The following is a 24,392-nucleotide window of genomic DNA, read 5'->3' as shown; positions in this document are numbered from 1 at the left end:
TCCATCCTATCTCCTCTTTTAATGAAAGTAATATGGACACTAGATTTGTAGTATTTATGTATATAATATAAAACAACAATAGAAAATCCCTTAAATAAATGCTAAAATTATATCTCCAGGCCTGTTTCACATGTAAATTAAAAGAGAGTACTGCCTTTTTTTTGCAAGGGCTGAGTTAGAGTTCCTTTGAAAGCTTTTGGAAACAGGGTCCAGTTCATTTTACATCTACAATTATAATATAGCTACACACTTTCATTTGTCTTGGGCAATTTATTGCATCACTTCAGGAAGGAATGGCAAGAGGTACGGGAGATGATTCCCAGAACTACCTCCTATTCAGCTTGGGAATTGGTGGAAGACTGCCCCTTCTCCAACACAGTCGCTGATGAAAGGGAGCTATTAAAAAGAACTGCGTTGGTTTACACTGCAGATTGAATGGAGCATTAAATGACTGCATTAGTATGACTGCAGTGGGGGTAATGGTCGCTTCCAGTGGGTATAAAATGTTGTTATAATACTTTCACATAGGTGCAGTAATTGTTCAAGTGTCCTCATTTGTCACGAAATGGTATCCAACATCTCTCCAGTAAATGACCCCCAAACCTCTCACCCTACAGTTTTATTTTCCTCCCCCTTAGGTAGTGTAAACAAATGAGGAAATACATGTACTTTCAAATTGTCACCTATATATCATGAGGGGGGGGGGGGGGGTACTGCCAATCACTTGGAAACAGCTTCTAGGAGGCGGTTAGCGATCACTCCCACCAATATAGCTCAGATGCTCTTAATTTGATCACCCCGCCTCCCCCCTCCGGCCTGGACTGTAATTTTCCAAACAGACACCTCTCATTTGCAAATAAAGTTAAAATCAATCCAGATACAGAATGCTGACTTCCTGTCACTCAGTTTTACAGGGTTTCTCTTTGTAGAGCTGCCAGATTGTGACCGATGAGAGAGAGAGAGAGAGAGAGAGAGAGAGAGAGAGAGAGAGAGAGAGAGAGTGAGAGAGAGAGAGAGAGAGAGAGAGAGAATATATCACTTGCTTCCTTGCTTCCTAAGCAGGGATTTGCCTGCGATGCGCGGCGAGAGGACTGCGGCGGCTGATTTACACAGTTGGCGCGGAGGAGGGGCCGGGGGTGCGGGGGGACAAGCTGGCGGAGGCTCCGGCGATGGGCTGATCTGGGGCTCCCGAGCGCCTCTCTCTCCGTGCGCGATTTGGGGGCAACTGATGGATTTGCATTCGTGTTCCAGCCCAGCGTTTTCTATATTGCCTCCTAATACCCGACCTGGCGTCCCCAGTGTGGGTGCGGACGTTGGTAAGTATCGTGCAATCCGATTTTAGTTATTTCCTAAGCTATTAAAGTGGCACTTTTAAAGCAGGTCAGTCTTAAAAGATGCTGCCGCCGCGAGCGTCTCCTTGGCCTGAAACGTTCCGCGGTCCCCTCCTCCCCATCCCCCCTCCCGTGCTCGAGAAGTGAGGATGTTTGAAGCGTGAGCTGTCAGGGGGGCTCACTCTCTGCCAACTGTATCGCTTCACCTTCGTGCTTTGCTTGAGATCCCCCAAACCTAAGTCGAATTTGGCGTGTACAGCCATACTGTTGTATTTCTAGCCTCTTTCTCTTTTTCTCTCCTTCCTCCCCACCCCCCACCCCCTTCACCGTCTGGCCAATGCTGGGATCTGGGATCTAGTCGCCCCTTCCTGTCTCCTTCTCGCCCCTCCCCACCCTCTTCTTCGCTCATTTGCACACTACCCAACCCCACTCCCATGTATCCAAAGGATCAAGAGGAAAGACACCCGGCGAGGAAAAGGGTTAGTCCCTTGTCAGATCGAAGGAGGCCTCGGGCAGGGACTGCGCTGTGAATGGCAACCTTTCAGGAAGAGAGAGGGGAGAGAGAGGGAGCGAGAGGGAGAGGAAGGGAGGGATGGAGGGGGGGAGGGAGAGAGAGAGAGAGAGAGAGAGAGAGAGAGAGAGAGAGAGAGAGAGAGAGAGAGAGAGAATACAGACGCCAAGCCAGGGCTCTCCGGGACCGCGAAGCTCACCACTGAATCGAGAGCACCGAGATTTTAAATAAAAAAAAAAAAATAAAATAAAAAATAAAATAAAAAAAACAACGAAAAACAAACCCAGCCCTGGGACACAGGCTGCCAGCTTGCATTCGAGGGCATATAGAGCTGTGGTCGTGAGCTCCCTGTCACTGGCATCACCGTGCTAGGTGCGCGCTCGGCTCTCCCATTGGTATGCAGCGACCATTTCCCTGCAAGTCTCAAAGGTGGAACCACTTAGATGGATTACAAGCGTGATTTGGTGGCCTTTCAAAAAGTTGGTGGCCGGAGAAGGAACAACTGCAAGGCTACGGCATGATGGATATAATTCAGCCTTCCAGAGAGTTTGCAGCTCCCGCAGGGAAGCCCGTAGGAGCCAACCTCGGAGATCGTGAGCGCTCTACAAGGATAGGTACTCGCCGCCGCCATCCTTTCCTACTTTGCCTAATTAAAACCAGTATTTCTTGCATGTAGGATGTGTATTGTGGAGCACTTAGAGTTTGGCCGCCGTGGCTTCTGCACGCTCACAGGTGCTTGGGGCTAGTTGCATTTTTGAACTGGATCGTTTAGCTGTAAGGATGATGGTAAAAGGAGTGGTACTGGAGACTAACATATCCTCGGACCCTTTTTCTGGGGGAGAAAATCGTAAGTAACTCCAACAAATAGGCCAGGTGGCAGAGCAAAGGGCCCCTCCCCCAGTGGATCGCTCGCTCGTGTTGTAAAAGATAGAAGGAAAACGGCATGAGCTTTTAATCATTTCCCATTGTGCGTTTCGCCTGGCGACAGCAGATTAGAAAAGGATCTGGAGAAGGCTCAGAGCTCTTCAGAAAATGAATGATGCAGCATTTTAATTATTTGAACTAGGGGAGATCGTTTTGCTTCCATATTGGAACATTTAATCTTAGATATGTGGAGATTAGTGGACACGGAGATCCGGCCAAGGGGAGGAGGAGGTGGGAAACGGGCACACTGGGGAGAAAGGGTTTCTTGTCCTCCCCATGGACAAATGATGCTGGGCGCTCCCAGCAGGAAGCGGACGAACTCGGAGCTCTAAGGCCCTTCAAACCAACTTTTGGAGCCCTTCCTATTCGCTTAGACACGCTATACTGTGATTAAGGAAAAGGACATGTGTGTAATAGCCTTTAGGACATAGCCCAAATCAAGAATTTAGCGGGTTGCAGTTCAAGAGAGCAGAGAGTGATTGCAGAGAGGGTCATTGACTGTCACTGGTAAGCTTAGGGAAGCCTCCCGGTTACCCATCGATTCCATCGCATCATGGGTTGCTATAAGATCCAGGAAACAGTCACCGCCTATGCATGTTGGGTACAGAAGGTGGTGTGTGTGGGGGGTGGGGGTGGGGGTGGGGGGGGGGGCTGGCAGCTGGTGATGGGGAGATGGGATTGCTCTGGTTCTGAGCTCAGGCTGTTGGTGTTGGTCTACTTGTAGGTGGAGATCTATCTGAGAAAATAGGGTGGGTCTGGAATATTAAGGGTGTAGTATATTAGAGAATCCTGCCCACCTGCTTACTTAGTCTCTGACCACTGTTTCCAGTCTTAGCTATTGTGGAGCAGCCTACGCTTGTGCAGTCATTTTAAATGCAAAAATATCACGCAAATCTCCTATGACTGACATTAAAGGACCATTTTGTTGACTTTGGTGACATATGTGTGTGTGTGTGTGTGTGTGTGTGTGTGTGTGTATATATATATATATATATAAGAAATTGACACATAAAACTGCTTTTCTTTGAAATTTGGTTTTGTAAAAAGTGCTTTAATGGAAAGCCATCTCTACTGGCTAACTTTGAGCCCTTGGGCAACTGAGGTTCACTCCAGTTTTTTAGCGACCAGAAAGTCCCACCCTTCCCCATGAGTTGGTGACAAGACTGGTGTGTGTGTGTGTGTGTGTGTGTGTGTGTGTGTGTGTGTTCAATGCACAATTCCCACTAACAGGACTCCTTCACTGTGCACTTAACCCTATCCAGTTTCTCCACTAACATGCATTTTTCCCCCAGCAAGGAGGACTGTAGAACCTTCAGTTGAGCCTTTAAAAATTCCTCTTGGAGGGATCGGGTGACCCCTCTAACGGCAACATCGTCCCTCAATCACCCCCATCTCACAACTCCCTACCATCCCCTTCCCCAAAATATCAAGAAGAAATAGTTGGACACAGGCACACAATTCCAACTGTCCCTTGCCACCCCCATCAGGTCTTTCCCTATGGGAGAAAGTGAAATGTGTCATCGTTACCCAAGTGTTCTGCATCTCCTTCCAGAGCTTTGGCTTGTCTCTGTTTTTAAAAAGGTGGAAGCAAACACAGGACTGTTGAATCCAAGGGAAAGGAAAGGTTTTGAGCTGCAGCACAACAAAAGGACTCCTGGTGCAAAGAGATCGAAGTAAAACGCAAGAGAAACTCTATCCAAGTCTCTGGGCTTCCTGAGCTTATTCCGGACACCCAAGCAGAATTAGCTATATTCAGCTCTTCTGTTTTGGGGACCTGAATTTTCCTTTATCCCCATCTTTGGAGAGAAGTGTCTGTGCTGTGAAAAGGATAATTCTGAGAGACAGGCGTACTTTGAAGACGTCGACAGTAGAGAATGCAGCTTTGGGAACTAAAGGAGAAAACCAGTCAGGCGATAGTTTCCTTGAGAGTTAAGAAAAGAAAAAGAAATGCCTATATCCCTCCCCCTACCATCTCCACCTTCCCGACCAAAGTAATGTTTCCCCGTCAGTCAGTCTCTCTCTCTCTCTCTCTCTCTCTCTCTCTCTCTCTCTCTCTCTCTCCCCCCCCCCCCTTCCTCCCCCCTAGTCAGGGCTTCCTAGTGCTCGCGTCCCAACCCAAGCTAAGCGCGTTCCCCTTCTCGGAGCTCATTTTCGTGACGTGGATAGCCGGTTCCAGGGTTACAGAGCATATTAAAATAAAAAGGCAACGCAAGCGAAGTCCAGGATTCTGCACTGTGATTGAGGCTGCCTTCCTCCCTGCCTTCCCTCCCGCCCGTCCTCCTCGTGCCCAACGCTGTGCTGCCGGTACCCAGCGAGAGCAGCTTCGCAGGCGGCAGCGGCAGCCGCAGCAGCAGCGACACCGAAGCTGGAAGCCTGCAGCAGCCCCTTCTCCTCCCTTCTCTACCGAGTGTGCCAAGCGGCAGTTCTGCATCCCAAAGAAGCCCATTGAAAGGCCCATTGCATTCCCAGCACGTCTCAAGCTTGCTGCCTTTTTTCCCCCTCCTAGTCTCCCCACCACCACCCTCTTACCCCCCTTTGCTTCAGCTTCAGCAAAAAGAAGGGAGAGGGAGAGAGAGAATCCTTAAACTCAAGCCTCCCTCCCTCCCCCGCCGCCCCCCCCCCATGTTCAATGCTAAAAAAAAAAAAAATCTCCTGCAAAATAGGTAAGTCAAAGACATTTGGAGCCTTTCTTGCCTAAATATCAGGGACCTCAAAAACAAGAAAAAAAAATTAAACAAAATAATGGTGAAGAAGACAGAACTTAAATAGATTTTAATATTTTATAAGGGAGACTAACTGGTACTGCGACTTAGTCTCTCTCTCTCTCTCTCTCTCTCTCTCTCTCTCTCTCTCTCTCTCTCTCTCATTTAATTGTTTCTAAAAATTGAGTATTGCATGCCCGAGGCAGATTTCTTTGCCTTCTCGCTAGTTGTCCTTTCCTTACAGCTGTGTGAATTATATGCAAGTGGAATGTGAAGATTTATTCTTTTCACTCTTCCTATAAATTATATCATTGTGTTTTAAGTTAGAGGGTTAACTAAATATTTCCTTTATGCATGTATCTAAGTGTGGAGAGAAAATATATGCTAAAAACTCTGGTCTATTTTTATTGATTAAAAACAACCATTCAATTTTGATTGACATTTCAGTGACTCAGAAAGGGCAATCTAATAAAACTGCATTATTACAATTTATTTATGTATGCATTTTCATATACTGATATTAGGCAAGGAAAGAGAACCATAGGGGAAGCTCTGTATTATTAGAATAGTGCACCGCATTTGTTTCTTCAGATTAAAAACTGAATGCTCTTTTTCCTTGAAATGTATTTCATGTGATAGATATTTATCAATAGGTAAGTATCAAGGTTTCCCCGCTTTCTTGCCTTTAACTACCCAACTGTCTTCTCACCAGCCACCTGCCGTTCCAGTTCCAGCTTTTTACAGGGTTCCTCAGTTGATCTTGAAGGCACAGACACACATTCCAAACTAAGCTGCTCATACAGACACTCCCAGGTCCAGCATCCTTTAATTGCCACTATCTTTAGCTCTGAGGATTGCATGGGCTTGTTCTTTAGAAAGGGTAATCATTCCTAAAAGGTTTAAATAGCCAAGTGATACACATATAGATAAATTAATTAAAGGTGTTAATAATCTGTGTTTGGGCAAAAGAGGCTGGGGGTATAGTGTGTTACTGAGCATTAACCGTAATTAAGCATTATGTGACCATTTCTTAAGAGAAATCTGACGCTTTCCTGAGATGTCAATCATTTTATACATCTCAGTGTCTGATATTGGGCAGCGGGCTCATACCTTATCCTATTCTTTAATATTTTTATTTTAATCATGTCTTTTTATGAGTAGAATCCTATGGTTTAAAGAACTTTTTTTTCTCTTTTTTTTCCCATCAGAGTTCCAATCAGATCTATAATGGGCACCTCTGATACCAGTGTGAGTCTTAACAGACAAACAGATGTAATGGCCAAATTATTGCCATTATTACTGCATCTGCCTAAACCTAGAAGGCATCACTGTATTCCAGTTCCCCTGCTTGTCACAAGCTGCAATGAAGGCTGCTTTTGTTTGTATGATATGCCCTTTACCAAGTATGACAGGAAAACGTCATCACGCGATACAATATTTCAGTCTCCTAAATTTAAAATGTAGGACAAATTAAGCATGTTGATAGGTCATTTCAGTGTCAGTTCAACGATTGCTAAAGTTTTTATATCACTTTTAAAAAGCCCCACACGCAGGAGTCTATTAGAATAGTGCGTATGACTAACAGCTAAAAATCTGCATCTTTATTTCTGTTGCAGTTTTGTAATCAACCACGAATGATGAAACCGTCCATAGCTGAGATGCTTCATAGAGGGAGGATGTTGTGGATTATTCTTCTAAGCACAATTGCTCTGGGATGGACTACCCCGATTCCCCTGATAGAGGACTCAGAGGAAATAGATGAGCCCTGCTTTGATCCATGCTACTGTGAAGTTAAAGAGAGCCTTTTCCATATACATTGTGACAACAAAGGATTTACAAATATTAGTCAGATTACTGAGTTCTGGTCCAGACCTTTTAAACTGTATCTGCAGAGGAATTCGATGAGGAAATTGTACACCAACAGTTTTCTTCATTTGAATAATGCTGTGTCCATTAACCTGGGGAACAATGCATTGCAGGACATTCAAACGGGAGCTTTCAATGGTCTTAAGATTTTAAAGAGGCTCTATCTCCATGAGAACAAACTAGATGTCTTCAGAAATGACACCTTCCTGGGCTTGGACAGTCTCGAATATCTGCAGGCAGATTACAACGTCATTAAACGTATTGAGAGTGGGGCATTTCGGAACCTAAGCAAACTGAGGGTTCTGATTTTAAATGATAATCTCATCCCCATGCTTCCAACCAATTTGTTTAAGGCCGTCTCCTTAACCCATCTGGACTTGCGTGGAAACAGGTTAAAGGTTCTGTTTTATCGAGGAATGCTAGACCACATTGGCAGGAACCTGATGGAGCTCCAGCTGGAAGAAAATCCCTGGAACTGTACATGTGAGATTGTGCAACTGAAGAGTTGGCTGGAACGTATTCCTTACACTGCCCTGGTGGGAGACATCACCTGTGAGACCCCTTTCCACTTTCATGGAAAGGACCTGCGAGAAATCAGGAAGACAGAACTCTGTCCTTTGTTGTCGGACTCTGAGGTGGAGGCTAGTTTGGGGATTCCCCACTTGTCTTTGAACAAGGAGAATGCATGGCCAACTAAGCCTTCCTCAATGTTGTCTTCTGTCCATTTTACTGCTTCCTCTGTTGAATACAAGTCCTCAAATAAGCAGCCCAAACCCACCAAACAACCCCGAACACCACGGCCACCATCCACATCCCAAGCTTTATACCCTGGTCCAAACCAACCTCCCATTGCTCCTTACCAGACCAGACCACCCATTCCCATCATATGCCCTACTGGCTGTACCTGTAATTTGCACATCAATGACCTTGGCCTGACTGTCAACTGCAAAGAGCGAGGATTTAATAACATTTCTGAACTTCTTCCAAGGCCACTGAATGCCAAGAAACTGTACCTGAGTAGCAATCTGATTCAGAAAATATACCGTTCCGATTTTTGGAATTTCTCTTCATTGGATCTCTTGCATCTCGGGAACAATCGTATTTCTTATGTCCAGGATGGGGCCTTCATCAACTTGCCCAACCTAAAGAGTCTCTTTCTCAATGGCAATGATATCGAGAAGCTGACACCAGGCATGTTCCGAGGCCTACAGAGTTTGCACTACTTGTATTTTGAGTTCAATGTCATTCGGGAAATCCAGCCTGCAGCCTTCAGCCTCATGCCCAACTTGAAGCTACTATTCCTCAATAATAACTTGTTGAGGACCCTGCCAACGGACGCCTTTGCAGGCACATCCCTGGCCCGGCTCAACCTGAGGAAAAACTACTTCCTCTACCTTCCTGTGGCTGGTGTCCTAGAGCATTTGAATGCCATTGTCCAGATAGACCTCAATGAGAATCCCTGGGACTGCACCTGTGACCTGGTCCCCTTTAAACAGTGGATCGAAACCATCAGCTCAGTCAGTGTAGTCGGGGATGTACTCTGCAGGAGCCCTGAAAACCTCACCCACCGTGATGTGCGCACTATCGAGCTGGAAGTCCTCTGCCCAGAGATGCTGCACACTGCACCTGCGGGAGCCTCCCCAGCCCAGCCTGGAGATTCTCACTTTGCTGGCGGGCCAACAAGTGCATCACCGTATGAGTTTGCTTCGTCCGGAGGCCCAGTGCCACTTTCTGTGTTGATTCTCAGCCTGCTGGTTCTGTTTTTTTCAGCAGTCTTCGTAGCTGCAGGCCTCTTTGCTTATGTGCTGCGCCGGCGCCGGAAGAAGCTGCCCTTTAGAAGCAAGCGGCAGGAAGGTGTAGACCTTACTGGTATCCAGATGCAATGCCACCGGCTTTTTGAAGATGGTGGAGGAGGTGGAGGTGGAGGTGGAGGTGGGGGTCGACCAACTCTTTCGTCCCCAGAGAAGGCCCCTCCCGTGGGTCATGTCTATGAGTACATTCCTCACCCAGTTACCCAGATGTGCAACAACCCCATCTACAAGCCTCGTGAGGAAGAGGAAGTGGCTGTTTCATCAGTCCAGGAGGCAGGGAGTGCAGAACGTGGGGGTCCCGGGACACAACCGCCAGGAATGGGTGAGGTTCTCCTCGGAAGTGAGCAGTTTGTTGAGACGCCCAAGGAGAACCACAGCAACTACCGGACCTTGCTGGAGAAAGAAAAGGAGTGGGCCCTGGCAGTATCCAGCTCCCAGCTCAACACCATAGTGACAGTGAACCATCATCACCCTCACCCTCACCACCCAGCAGTTGGTGGGGTTTCGGGGGTAGTTGCAGGAACAGGAGGAGACTTGGCTGGGTTCCGCCACCATGAGAAGAACGGTGGGGTGGTGCTGTTTCCTCCGGGGGGAGGCTGTGGTGGTGGCAGTGTGCTACTAGACCGAGAGAGGCCACAGCCAGCTCCCTGCACAGTGGGATTCGTGGACTGTCTCTATGGCACAGTGCCCAAATTAAAGGAACTGCACGTCCACCCTCCTGGCATGCAATACCCAGACTTACAGCAGGATGCCAGGCTCAAAGAAACCCTTCTCTTCTCGGCTGGAAAGGGCTTCACAGACCACCAAACCCAAAAAAGTGATTACCTCGAGTTAAGGGCCAAACTTCAAACCAAGCCGGATTACCTCGAAGTCCTGGAGAAGACAGCATATAGGTTCTAACAGAAAAAGAAAAATTAATTAGTGCTTTTTTTTTTTTTTTTCTCAAAAGAAAAGGAAAATGAAAGAAATATATCCCTTGCTCCCTTTACACTTGTCCCAATAACTTCAGTCTCACAAACTCCCCTGCCCTGAACAGAACTGAAACCGCATGATAACTAGAAAATACAGATGTGTGTGCTCCCCTCCCAGATGTGATTTGGAGGAAGGGCCATACTCAGATAATTAATCAATGAAGTGCCTTCGCAGACTTTTGCCAGCAAATGTTATCATTATTTTTTTATACTGAAACTTGAGACTTTGACTGTGCCATGTATAAGGTGTATTGGGGATCATTGTATTGATCCTAATTAAGTAAAATTCAATGTGTCTTTTAATTTTCAGTAACTTTTTTTCAGTTGTAGTTTTGTTTGACAGGGAGGGGAGAAAACAAGTTGACATCCGTGGCTCTCTTTCCTCTTCCCATCATGGCACAGATTCTGTACATGTATTAACAATGCAGTTTGCTGCATGCCTGGAAACTGCAAGACGGGGAGGGAGGGGGCGGGTCTTGCTCGAATGTTCTCACCCACTCTTTTTTTTTTTCCTCACACACGTACCCACAAGCAAATCACAAATCCCTCCACACAGGTCCCTAAACCTGCAGCCTCTTGCTTCTGGTGCCAGTACACACACACACACACACACACACACACACACACCCCACTCCCATTCAATTAAATCTAATTAGTTTGGGTTTGATCCATTTGTCACCTCTTCATAGCTCCACCTTCCCTTCACCCCTAGTGTACAGCTCACATCTCTCCTACCACTCGGGGAAAGTCATATTCTAGGCTGGATCCTACTGAAGTGGAGGCCTGGTGGTTTAACAGCCGGAGGCACACACCTAGGGATGAGCATCCTCTTTGTGACACTCCATCCTGATGTCAAGATTTTTTGGAAAACATCTGCACTTTCTTATATATATATACATATATATATAATATTACAAAAAAATAAAAAAGCAACTGGGTATATATCACTAACAGCTTTGTAGGAAGCACTTTTAATGTTTTCTCTCTCACACACAAAGATTCAAAAGAAATGTGCATATATTTATTCTGTAATTTCAGTGATTATAAATTGTAAAGGTAATGTTTAATCATTGTATAGTGATTATGCGTCTGGTATAGCTTTCCTAATAAAAAGTTTTTGAAAAACACAATACATTATATATAGAGGATACAAAGCTTGAACCTTAAATTCCAGCTATGCCATGCCTTTCGTGCTCCCATTAAAAACAAACAAACATTTTTTCTTTTACTTGTTATACAGAAGGCTAGTTTATTAACACGTTTTATGCACTGTGATGTTGATACATCTTACAACCCACCATCCCTATCCCATGCCAGGATGCAATTTGGGACTTAAAAAAAAATCTGATTTATACTTCTTTTCTCTTTCTACTGTGTATTTCTAACTTAGTAACCCAGTGATTCACCATTTTTCCTAGGCAGGATGCAATTGGGAAAAAAGGTAAAGTAACTAGATTGTTAAGAAATACAGGATTAATTAAGAGGAGGAAATCAAGGATCCAGGCATCTTAAGACAGTAAATAACAAAGGAAAAATTGCTATTCTTTTAAAAATGCATGCACTAAAATTACACACACACACACACACACACACACACACACACACCAATCAAAATCTAAGGCCTTAGAGACGATTTGACTCTCAAATTGCTGTTATCTGTGAAATTTGGCATTGTTATATTTAGCTACTGTTTTTTCTAACCACTTACTACTGCAAGTTGCCCCAGTCATGCGTGAAATAAGACAAAGGATGTCGCATGAGTTTTTGTTTCTGTATGACATTAAAATGATGGTTAAAAATTAATCTAATGATAATCCAAGTTATAACTCATTTACATGTGAGCAAAACCAAAGAAAATCAGATTTTTAAAGTGCCGGTGTCTTGTTTGTGAAACTGAACTGATAGAGAGCGTTGGGCAGGCACTTATCTCATTATGCCATTAGAGGGCAGCAGAGCTCCAGAGATTCACAGACTGTGGCTGCAGAATTGTGCAGTGGGCCGTGTTCTCTGCTAGTGTTTCTTCAAGCTGCCCTTAGTAGAAATTATCATTATGTGTTGAATGTAATTCACCACAAGTCAGATGCCTTACATCATATTTCCCCCCCCCCAAATAAAGGAGACTAGCAGCTTCTAAAGCTGTGTAACTCATAGAAAACTAAGGCATTGAACTTGAAAAAAAGCCCATGAATGTCTAGAACATATTTATATATCTCTTGATTAATTCTACATGGAGTATCAACATAGGTGTATGCATACAATTAAAACACAAGTATATCAATATAAAAATGCAACTTTTCAGGGCTACCTTGCATTTGGCACATTGTTTTTGAAACTTTTGTCCTCCATTATTTGAAGTATATTTTGGAATTACTTCAGATTAAGAAAAACCCATGGTCATGATTCACTGTTTCTCTGCATACAATATGGAAATACAGCTCATATCCAAGAGAATCAGAACCACTATTAAACAGGTGTCATTGTTCTTTTTTGTTTGTTTATTTTTCTCCTTTTCTTTTTACCTTCCCATAAGTTATCTTTTTCAGTTATCTCACTTTCCTTATTTTTAAACATCCTTCCTTCCTTCACTGCCTTCACTTTCTAAGGCACAGAAAGTCTGTACTAAACTATAAATGTTTGAAAACCTGATCTATGACGTCCCTCTAAACTAGTGACTTATCATGTCCCCATTCCTCTTAATTAAGTAGTATTTGGGTGAATAGCAGGAAGATATGCATAATAAAAACTCAAAGTGAAAAGCTAGATAGCTAATTCTGACCATAATCATTTCCTTGATAAATGTGCACACATTCATAACATGGCACAGAGCAGGTTCAAGTGCGATCCCTGACGATCCTGGTGCTGTCCTCATTTGAAAAATGAGCGTCCAAACTATATTAAATTATAATATAATTTGACAATTACAATGTTTATATTTTATTTATTAAATACAGAATGTAAGACCGTCTTAAATATAGGTAGTAATTTTACCTTTCAGTGAGGAATAAATTTATTTAGTGAAAATAAATTTATATGAGAATGGAATTTTGTATTAAAGGAATTTTTGCTCCCATAGACTTTTCTACCCCCTTGCGTAGGCCACTTATTTTCACTGTGCATTAGAATTACTTAAGTTAACTTTAATTTATAATACCAGATATGTTTTCTTAAAGTGCTATTTGTATTAATATAGGTACTCTAATTAGGATTTGTTCCATGCTTTTGCTGCAGTAAAATGATTATTTTTGAGAAAAAGGTAGATTATTAATTCAGTTCATAGTGATGGTCAATTCGACTGAAGCAGACTCAGATCTGGCAGATATTTGCTATTTTATTATAAATTATATTAATAATATTTGAAAATAATAAAATGTAATGTTCTTTTAACTATGAGATGGTGAGTGGAACATAATAGAAAGTGAAAAGTGGAACATAATAGAAAGTAATAATTTTAATATTTATCATATACATATTATTTATGTGAATGCTTTTATGTTTTTATTTAAAAAGTTATATTATTTTACCTAACTGTAAAATGCTCAAATAATATATAAGGATGATGACAACCATATTTTAAATAAAAGTTCTGAGAGAGAGAGATTATAAGAAAAGTTTAATAAATGAGCTTAAGTTTTTCTTTTCTACTACCTAGGAGTGTTAATTTCAAATCCTTGATATCGAAAAATAATATCTGCATTTAGCATTATGAAAATTGATAACGCGATTAAAGAGCATAAGGACTTCAACTATTAACACTCATTATTTTGATTCATTTAGTATAAATTCATTGTGTTTACAGTCCTATCCTTTTGCAATTATGTTGTCTAAGCCAATGCATGTTGCATTTTTGTAAATGGCTATGACAAAGGACACATTAATGAAATGCTTCACAAAATGTGAGACATATGACTATAACAAGTAAAGATAATGTAAGAGCAAACAGTAGTAAAAGAACACTCCATCTTAAGTGATTTGAGCTAGTTTAATTTGAGTTTAGGCATTTTAACTTATACTTAGCTCAAAATCCTCAACTGTGAAAATTCAGGTGAACAGAGCATAAACAGCTATCACAAATTTCACCATATGTGTTTTGTTTAATATACTGTCGGCCTTTTAAAAGTAATAGTAGCAATAACACATGTATGATTGGGCAATTGTGTGTGTGTGGTGTATACACATATAGTACTATTGTATATGTATATACACTGTATATACATGTATATAGTTTATATATGCTTAATTATACTTACATGTAAATAAGACATTTTCTTCTCACATGTATAACATATCTAACATCAGTTTCATTTATTTACCTTGCTTCTGTCTAGCTACTGTTCAAGTGAAGCTGGATGAAATTATAAGTCTTCACTTTGGGAATACTTACATGTAAAAAGTAACACTGTAATTAATATTTCTGACTTTAAAAGTTCTTTTATCTTCCAATGTAGTTCACTTTATTATTTAAGTTATAGGGGACAAATTTCAGTGAAATTGTGATTTATTCTAAGTCTTGACCATAAGGAAACTAATTTCTTACAAATATGGAACATAAGTCAAATGGAAAACAAGTGCTCCTTTTTCATTTTTCTATTTCTAGAATAAATTTTACAGGTGAAACAATTTCAGTAGATTTATTAATTTGACAAGATCTTTATAATTTATGTAGGTATGAAGAAAAAGTGAAATCTTGAAGGTAAATATGAGTGTCTAAGGAACTGTTTAAATATTCATCATCCTATTTTACTTCCTTTAATGTAATCCTTCATTTAAAATGTATAACCGCAGTAGTAATAATAAACAAAGATGGCCATTTTAATATGTTCTTCCAAAATCTAAACTGAATGGGAAATATTTTCAATTCAAAAAAGCAGGTTTACAACAGGAGTTGCTAGTTGTGAAGAGATAATGGTTTGGCTACCTTCTTTAATTCTGATAATATTTACTCCTGAAAATAACATACATATTTTTGAGAATATGATTGTATTGATACAGATGATTTTTCCTATGATTTTTAAGTTCTAATAGAAAATAATAATTGTGGTGAGCTTCAAAGATATATAGCCAAAGATAAATGTGTGGTTAATCCAATCCTAATAATATCTTTAAACATTAAAACATAGACGAGAACATTAGTATAAAGAAGGCTTTCCTCATTACCACCCAGTGACAAAAAGGCCCTGCACAACTAATTAAATGTTATTTCAGTGTATTTAGTTCATTTACTTGTTTATAAGATGAGTAGTACAGTGAGTTAATAGAGATTGCAATGCATTAAATTGTATCAAAATCAGATGTTTCATAAAAAAAAGACTGTGATAATAACCAGTAAAAGAAATCTTAATTCTTCATTTTAATTCAGTTGTAATAATTAGCAGTTTGTTCTCTTGATGGTGAAAGGTACCATATTACCAATACTGTATTATATGTGAATACAGGGCTTTTATGCTTTTACATATTTTACTACAAACTTGTAAGTTTAAAGTTTATTTGGATAATGGAACACTACATAATGATTTTTTGTACTATTTAAAACAAGAGCATAAATTCCCTAACCCACGGGTGGCAAAGTTAGTGCTGAAAAAAGATGGTTTAACAAAGATATCATGATTGTGTGGAGGGATAGAAAGAAGTCACCTTCTCCCTCCTGGCCCTATTCCTTTCACTATTCCTAACAGCCCTGTTTATACTTCTGTTTCTGACTCAGTACCAGATACGCTTGGGACTAAAGGCACATTCATTGAGCTCAAAGGAGATGCCAAGGAAAGATCAGGGATTGATGAAAAGACTTGCACCCAATAATAAAATGTCCAATTCACTAATCTTTATACCTAGTCAGAGATATAATTCAACGTATCTTGCTTCATTGAGAAATAATTTACAAGTCTGGTGAAAAAAAGTCAGAACCTACAATAATAAAACTAGAACCACGTCTGGAAATCAAGAGAAAATCGACAAACTTTTAAAAATATGGAATCTTTCTTTAAAATCTCAATGCCTTGCTTTTCCTCCTCTAAAATGTCCTTTGTCTTTTCCATGACATCCAAAATACTGGTGTAATTAAAATTAAAATAAGAGTGTAAAATATTTGTATTTAAGACCACATTGGAATCTACACATTTTCAGTAGTTTTCCCTATTTACAGTGTAAACTTTCTGACTATTCAGCTTTTATGTTGTTGCTTGGAATTCCTTTTTTTTTTTTTTTCTCCCACAGAATTCTGGTAAAACAAATTATCTTAAAGTGTCTTCTTTCAGTGGGGAGTGGGGGGGGGGGCTGTGGTAACTAACTTTAAAATAAAAACAAGTCTGTCAATATGTAAACTATTAAACATACACTGCAATTGGGTTAAAAAAACAAACAAACAAAAAAAACCCTAAAGTCTATCTAAATCAGATGTTTTATATGTATTATATTGAGTTGGGATTTTTTTTTTTTTTCTATTTGTGCTCTTCTTCACCAGATTTGGATTCAAAAGTGAAATCTATTTCTAATTAACAGTTCATTAGATGTGTTCCTTTTCTAACTGGCAATAAAAGGGAGGTGGGTATAGAAAATGTTAACAGGTATAAATCATCTGTCTCTGGAATAATTAGGTCCATGAATGTCTCACTTTTCCTTCAGGAAACCTTCCTCAACAAGGAGAACAATGGAAAGAGAAGGGGAAAGAATGATAATACTCTCCCTTCCTGAAGACCATTTGATGAAGGTTTAATGGAGGAAGTTTAAACTAGATTAACATATTAACCTTTTGGTGTTCTATCTGTGGAAGAATTTAAATCCACTATTGGTTTATTGTATCTTTCAACATGATTCTAAGCCACTTCAATTATCATCTGTTAACATAGTCATTTGGACATGAAATCAAACCTTAACAGTAACTGAAGCAATTGTAATTAAAAGTAAATTCGAATGCAAAAGAAATCACAAGGATAAACTGAGGTAACAATGCATATTAAGACAGTTGCCTTAATTCATGGTATAGGTGTATAAAATGAATTATGAAGTCTTCTTTTTTCTTTCTTTTTTAAATTAGTAGATTTTTCCTGTACAAATAAGAACTCTTTATTACCCCCTTGTTAAATTTGTGGGAAACATTAACATAACTTTCTCCTGAGCCTCTTACCAGAATTAATTTAAGGAATTTAACCTGATTATTAATACTTACTTAAGAAAACTTAATTATTTATCAAAAATTGACTGTAATTTATCATGTAATATCACCCAGAGATACTACTTTCCAGAGCCAAATATATGTAGTTTAAAACATTTTTATTCGTTGCAAAATTTTCCTCTATTGTATTTATTATTTGAATTTTAACAGTATAAATGATGTTAAAATTATTCCTTAATTTGGATCATATACACTTTTCTACTTATAAATGTAGATAACTGATAGTTGAACATTGCTCAAATTAATTCTGGATATATATTTTATTTACTAATATCTTTATCAAATAAGTGACAGTTTGCATAATGCATTATTGCAGAGATGTAATTTTAAAAAGGTTTAATTTACGGTTCAAAATAGGTTAAGATATAGAGTGGAATGCTGAGCAATATATAAAATCTAGCTGCTAATGTTTTATTTGTTAAAGGAAACAGGCTTGAGTTTGGCAATGAATCACCTCTTCCTCACGTTAATTCAAACATGGCTACCCAATTCTGAGATACTACATATAATAATACTCCAACCTCATTTCAAAACATAATAATAAGGTAACATTTCAGTAAATCCCTTTGTCTTACAGAAGGAGGCATAGAGATATTCTTTCTGGGGAACTTTTTAGCCAACTACTCTGCCTATCCCAACTGCAACATAAACAGATCCATTCTTATTTCCACTGCACGGGGGAGTCACAGAATAAAAGAAAGAAATGTTGCAAACAGAAAATGAAGAGAGAGAAAACAATGTGTAGTCAGTTGGAAAAAGTGACTGAGATAATTATGATATGCCCACTCATCAACCCCTACTTTGTGAACTACGGTCCGCAGCAAGTTATCTTTAGTGGAAACCTAGCAAATACCTTTTCTTTCAGTATGTTGTTTGATAATTTCCATGTTTGTACAAATCACTGTGGTTCTTTTATTTTCTGAAAACACGCATCTCCTATGAGCATCAAAATTTAGTTTCATATTTCCTCCATCCTGTTAGGCCATTACTGATATAGTAAACTAAATTCTGAATATTCTCTCAAATAGTTATGCACAACATATGCTCTATTCTGATTTGAGTATCTTGGGATATTTTACCTTAAGTGTCCTTCAATCACTTTCCTGTCTGTGCCAAGAAGTCTGTGCTTTTTAATTATATTGTAAGTGCTTGAGAACAGAGACTGTCTTCAAGGTGTTTTGTAGCCCAGTGTCTAGGACCATATTTCTAAGCTATGGGAAATAGATTATGATCAAATTTCTGAGTTCTACGGATCCTATCTTGTTTCTAGAATAGCAATATTACTACCCTTCTTCCCATCGTTTCTGACACCCAGCCTTAACAATAGACACTAAATAAATATTTGTTGACTAAATGAATGAACAAAGTTTTAACATATGTAAGTCCTATGAGTTCTTGCAAAAACTGATAGTTCTTTGGCATGTAACCCAGAGAAAGGATGAAAAGTGATGGAGGAGTTTGAAGTGTGACAGAGGTGGTAAGAACTGTGATAGTATGGGAAATGTAATAACTTCTTTTACTTTTCTTGGATTTCTTTATTAGTCATATACTTGTACACATTGACTTCAAGGAAATAAGACTAAGGAAATTGGTAGTATGAATATGTCTCTGGGGAGAAACAAATAGAAAGAAAGAAGGAAAGGAGAAAGGAGGGAGGGAGCAAAAGAAAGGAGGGAAGAAGGGAAAGAAGGAAGGAAGGAAGGAAGGAAGGAAGGAAGGAAGGAAGGAAGGAAGGAAGGAAGGAAGGAAGGAAGGAAGGAAAGAAGGAAGGAAAGAAAGAAGGAAAGAAGGAAGGATGAGGGAGGAAAGGAAGGAGGGAGGGAGGAAGGGAGGGAAAGAGAGAAGGAGGAAGGAAGGTAGGAAGAAAAAAAAAAGGAGCTATAAACTTTAGTTTTATCCTCCTCATTAGCAGTTAAAGCAGAGAAAGGAACATGCCAAGTATTATGCAAATGTGGTATTATTGAAGCTTATGCTCAGTTGCTTAAATGTTTACAAATAAGGGCAATGATTTAATAGGCTTTGTTGATATCCTCTCTGTTATAATTGATTAACTGGAGGTTCTACCACTTTACTGAAAATTCTACTGGAATTTTAGATAGATAAATACCTTTCTTTAGTTAGATATTCAATATAAAATATTGTGATTTCTTCTATACTGGTCAAAAGTACAAGATTTCACATTTAGAGTGACAGAATATGACTAATCCTATATTTCAGTCACTGATCCTGTTGTGGAAGAAGATGAGGTAAAATTAGATGATGAATCAAGAACTAAATTGATGATCTTATGAATAACTACATAAAATATATTATTACCTTGAAAGATCCAAATTTTAATGCATAGTTAAACACATTTTCTACACTTAGGTAATGTAAAGAGAGAGAGAGAGAGAAAGTTTGAATCTTGAAATGCTCCTATGATCATTTTTCATCTATTTCACAAAAGTATATAATAATTAATGAGAGTTTAATTGATGATAAATTTAACCCAATAAGAAATATTTAAGACAAATACAAAGACATACATATTTTTATAAGCTGCAGGCATTTACTTTATTTATTTTTATTAAAACTATAGATAGCCATGTGAAAATTCAGAATCCCTTTTGGGTATCTGGAAGCTTGACATTGTGGTGCCATATTTTACCTGTCTTGGATGTTAGACTTTGTGTTAAAATTGTATAATTTTGTTGGCATTTTATGTTGTCCCTGAAACATACCTGTGTTTGAACTCTAATTCTGTTAGTAAAAAAATGATCCTAAACTGTACATTTACATATTTTAATGTATTTACAATATAATTCAAGTATTCAAGAAGTTGTCATAAAAATGGACTGCAGAATTTCAAACTGTTGTCAAAGCAAATAAATCGCAGGTAGCCCAGTATGTCTTAGAAGAGTAATTAAGAGTATCTTGATATTCAATAGACTCAGGGATGTAAGGATAATAAATTCTTCAAACATAAAGTAGGCTTACATAAAATTAAAATCTAAAAAATATTTTATTTTAGGACTATTTAATATATTGGGATTTTAATGTAAAATATTCATAAGTATAGATATATGTATCAATATCTCACATTCATTTATAACTATTTCCATTAATAAAAATGCTATTACAATATATTAAAAAGTTAATATACAATTTACAAAAACTATGAACATGAGACATGGATTGAGTTTCATATAATGACCTGCTGTAAAAGTTAGTAACTATTTCAACTAGAAATTTTCTGGAAAAAAACACCAAAAAAAACAGTGGTGTAAAATCATGATGTTATACTGAGGGTAGATATGGTAATAATTAATAACTCCCAAGGAAAACTTTCCCATGCCTTAAAAATGCTCACAAAGTATATGTTTCATTGGAGCTTTATACAGTACTGATATCTAAGAAATATGAAGCCTTTAGAAAGTCTATTAAAATGTACTTTTTGTTTGATCATTTGTAGTTCTGAAATTGTGATATCAGAATTGTTTTAAGTAGTATAGGATCTCCTATCACTGTGGTATGTAGATTCTGCTCTGAGTCAATAATATTTCATTATGGATTATACTTTTATCTTAAAAGATAAGTGTCAAAGAAAAAACAAATAATAGTTTTTAAGAACCCCAACATCTACAAATCTTTGTTAAATAAATATTATGGGGATTTAGATTTCCTCTGCCTCTTGATATAATCAGGTGAAGTGATGACTGGGTAAGAAAAGACTGCTGTAGCTTATAATCTCATCTTTTTGTCCAAGTAAAGCTACTATGGTTTAATAGAAAACTAAATCTAAAGATGATCCAAAAGATAACCAGAGATAATAAGTCTCACTGTTAAATGCCTTTCTCTTATGAAAAGAGGACCTGGGTTACTGGAGCTCCTTTTTGTCCAAAATCTAAGATGATAGGCTATGATAATACAGCTTGAAAATTCCTTTTTTTTTTTTTTTCCCCCAGGAACTGAGTTGTCTGGCTTCAGAGAGAGGGCAGTTTTCTCAGCTAGAATCGCTGGCAGAAGCCATTGTTTCTTTGTTTTCCCTCCCCGCCTTCCCCCTCTGATTGTGCAGATACAGACGGCCACTAAAGCTGAGTCTCAATAAACCTGGCTAATAGTGTTCTCACCTTGCTGGTGATTCCCTGAGACACTGCCCCAGCCAACTTTCGGGCACACCCAAGATGTATCCAGTGGCTTTTCTATACAAACAGCCTGTCTTGGCTAAAGCTATGGAATTTCCTAAAATCTCTCAAAGGTTCACAAACCCCAGACAAGCATCATCTGGCTTTGGCATGCCCTATACCTCTTGATGATCAACCTTTAGCCCAATGCTAGCAACAGCCAATCTCAGATCATGGCTTGCCTTGGGAGTCACCTCCAAACCCAGCACAGGTGGCTGCCATCTGTAGATTGTTTTGCGATGCATGCGTGGTGGCCCTGGGCAGGGCAGAAGCTGCCACTGAACTTGGCTGTGACAGGGAATCTCTCAGGATTCCCTGAGGCTGGCACACCTGGTTGCTGGCTTTGGATCTAACCAGAGCACCACCCAGATGCCACTGCAGGAAAACACCCGAAGGGCAGACTAGGTGAGTCCTGCTAAAGCAAATCCTGCTCTATAGGGTCAGCCTACACAATAGTTTCTCCACTGTAGTCATGCCAATTTTCACAATCAATCAGTCCAAGGGTCAATCCCTCCCAATTGACATACAAACAGCAACCAAGGCTCAACTACAGCAGGAGGGCACACACAACCCACACAAGAAACACACCTGGAGCATCTGGCTCAGATGACCAGGGAGACTGTGACCTTTTTTAAAGTTTCAGTTCTCTACTATACTCTAGAATGTGAGATGAGGCTAAACTTTAGAAGAATGTCTTCAAGATCCAGCTATTGCTTCATAAGAAAGGGGAAAATGAAGTCCCATATTCAGAATGCGGGACCTCTGCTAATGACCATCCTGCTAGTGTATGCTTTTGAATGTCCATCCCTGTAAGCCATCATTGTGAAGGCAATTGTCACAACTACAATAACCTCACAGGATGAACCTTCTTCATACCTTGAGAAAATCTCAAACCATGCATTATCACAAAACTTTTAAACTGAGTTGTAGCTGAAAGGCATAAAGGACACTTCCTCATGCTCCTGGTTTAGTTAGTACTGATTTAGGATTTTCAATCAGACCTAATTTAAACCATGAATGGGATATGTGCAAGGTTGGCAGACATTGAATTCTTCCTTGCAAGTGCTGAATTTACATAGAAAACCCAATAATATAATTCTTCAGAAAACGAATCCTGTCAGATCTGGGTTCAGCTATTAATATCTATATAATACTGGACAGGTTGTTTTAATCTTTCTGAGCTGCTTAAATTCTTTAAGTTATATGCTCAGATTTATATTATTAATAGATCATTCTTGCTGCTGTGAAGAATGAACTGAAGGACACTAGGATGTCAGCTAAGAAAAAATTTTTTAGTTTTTTTTTTTAATTTTTGTTTGCAATAATTTTAGATATACAGAAAAGTTGCAAAGATAGTACAGAGAGTTCCCTGTATATCCTTCAATCAGGCTCCCCTAACGTTAAAATATCACATGATGATGGTACATTTGTCAAAACTAAGAAATTGACATTGGTATAATACTATTAAACGACAGATTTTATTTAGATTTCAGCAATTTTTTCCATTAATGTCAATTTTCTGTTCCAGGATCCAACCCACGAATCACATTGCATTTAACAGTGTTGCTTTTATCATTTTTTTACCCCATATTCCAGCCTAAAGATACTGGTGGCCTGGATTAGCTAGCAGCAGTGAAGAGAGAAGGAAATAGATGTGAAACATATGCTGCCACTAGGAACAATGGGCTACATTACTGAAAGAATATGAGTCATGAAGCAAAGGAAAGAATCAAGGATGATTTCCAGTTTTGACTTGAAGAACTGAGTGGATGGTGGTAACTTTTATTAAGACAGGATGACTGGACGGTAGAATGGGAATATAAGGAAAATCATGAGTTTCATTTTGGATTTGTTAAGATATGAGTATTAGCAATAATATATGTAAAACATTTAAATCAATGGCTGCCACATAGTAAGTGTTCAATAAATAACAGCCACTACTAGATATTTATCATCATCATCACCATCACTATCATTATCATCAGGAAGTAGTTTCAGTATTGCTTCGGGTTGCAAAAAAATTATCTATGAAGGTAACTGTGAGAGAGACATTCCTGTTTGGTTCTTTTCCTTGTGAAGTGTTTTCAGAGACCTATCCAATGGGAATGTAAACTAGATACGTCAGGAATTGTTTGGGGCTGCAGAAGGGAATGCATATAACATTCCCATTCTCCTCTATCCTGAATTGGGGTCCTACCTAAGAACGCTATAGTACAAGTGTCTCTTCCATAAGATGCCAACTTGAGGGGGTACTACACAAGTTCGGCAATGGCATAGGGTATAAAGGGCATCAAATGTTAAGAAAATGAAAGAGGTTTAGTGACTTGGAGGGAATGGTTAAAGATGAGATTAGTAAGGCAAATTGGGGCCACAGTGAGAAGGGCTTAAATGAATACCAAGAACTTTGGAATTTATCCCAGTAGAGGAGAGATCATATAATTTTGTGATTCAAGATTCTTATCAGTGGGAAAAATCACATCAATGTAATAATGAAATTCTAAAGTAAAAAATCCTTATAAGCAATGTGATTTCCTAGATTGAACCCATTCTTAACCATAGTGCTCTTCAGAGTATTAAGAATAAATATTATGAGGATAAGAATGGTGAATTTAGCAACAGAAGTCACTTTTGATAGAAATATTTAGTAGATCCCTATGCTGGAAAAGGCTCAAGGATGCTGTAAAGATACAATTATAATGTGCCTTACCTTTATCCATATTAAACCATTCCCTTCAAGTCAGAGATTATGAGAAGACTAATGTGCCAACAATGAGGGATTACCCTTAATTTCCTATGCAGGATGGTGAAATATTTTAGATCCTAACATAAGTTTTATCTAGAGCAAGATAATAGTAATTGAACCTAGCTGAGCCAAAACAGGGAGGAATCTTCAGGATAAGAAAGGAAGGTATCTATTCATGATGCTGTGAGACACTTTCTTTGTG

The 24,392-nt window shown here is 39.1% G+C and overlaps 1 protein-coding gene across 6 annotated transcripts; it reads left to right on the top strand.

Annotated features, from left to right (window-relative positions):
- Nucleotides 1-1,065: 1,065 nt before the first annotated feature.
- On the top strand, nt 1,066-20,053 carry SLITRK3 (SLIT and NTRK like family member 3). Of its 6 annotated transcripts, none has more exons than XM_019718141.3 (2): nt 1,066-1,316; nt 7,085-20,053. In XM_019718141.3, the coding sequence occupies exon 2, from the start codon at nt 7,103-7,105 to the stop codon at nt 10,043-10,045; it is 2,943 nt and encodes a 980-aa protein (XP_019573700.3). In that variant the 5' UTR covers nt 1,066-1,316; nt 7,085-7,102; the 3' UTR covers nt 10,046-20,053. The 6 variants fall into 6 exon arrangements, with proteins under 6 accessions (XP_019573700.3, XP_074183455.2, XP_074183458.2 ...); XM_074327354.2 differs by lacking the exon at nt 1,066-1,316 and adding an exon at nt 1,664-1,810; XM_074327357.2 differs by lacking the exon at nt 1,066-1,316 and adding an exon at nt 1,980-2,456.
- The last annotated feature ends 4,339 nt before the right edge of the window (nt 20,054-24,392 follow it).

The sequence above is a fragment of the Rhinolophus sinicus genome, chromosome 17 (genome assembly GCF_057876585.1).
Source record: "Rhinolophus sinicus isolate RSI-liver-muscle chromosome 17, RSI-T2T, whole genome shotgun sequence".
Classification (NCBI taxonomy): Eukaryota; Metazoa; Chordata; class Mammalia; order Chiroptera; family Rhinolophidae; genus Rhinolophus; species Rhinolophus sinicus.
Note: the sequence above shows the minus strand (reverse complement) of the source record. Positions and strands in the feature narration are given on the sequence as shown.

Bases quoted from the DNA above. Each gene is read 5' to 3' on its own strand.
- SLITRK3 (XM_074327354.2), top strand. From the start codon at position 1,766: ATGTATCCAAAGGATCAAGAGGAAAGACACCCGGCGAGGAAAAGG. The intron at 1,811-7,084 runs GTTAGTCCCTTG...TTTCTGTTGCAG, and splicing joins GACACCCGGCGAGGAAAAGG to TTTTGTAATCAACCACGAAT.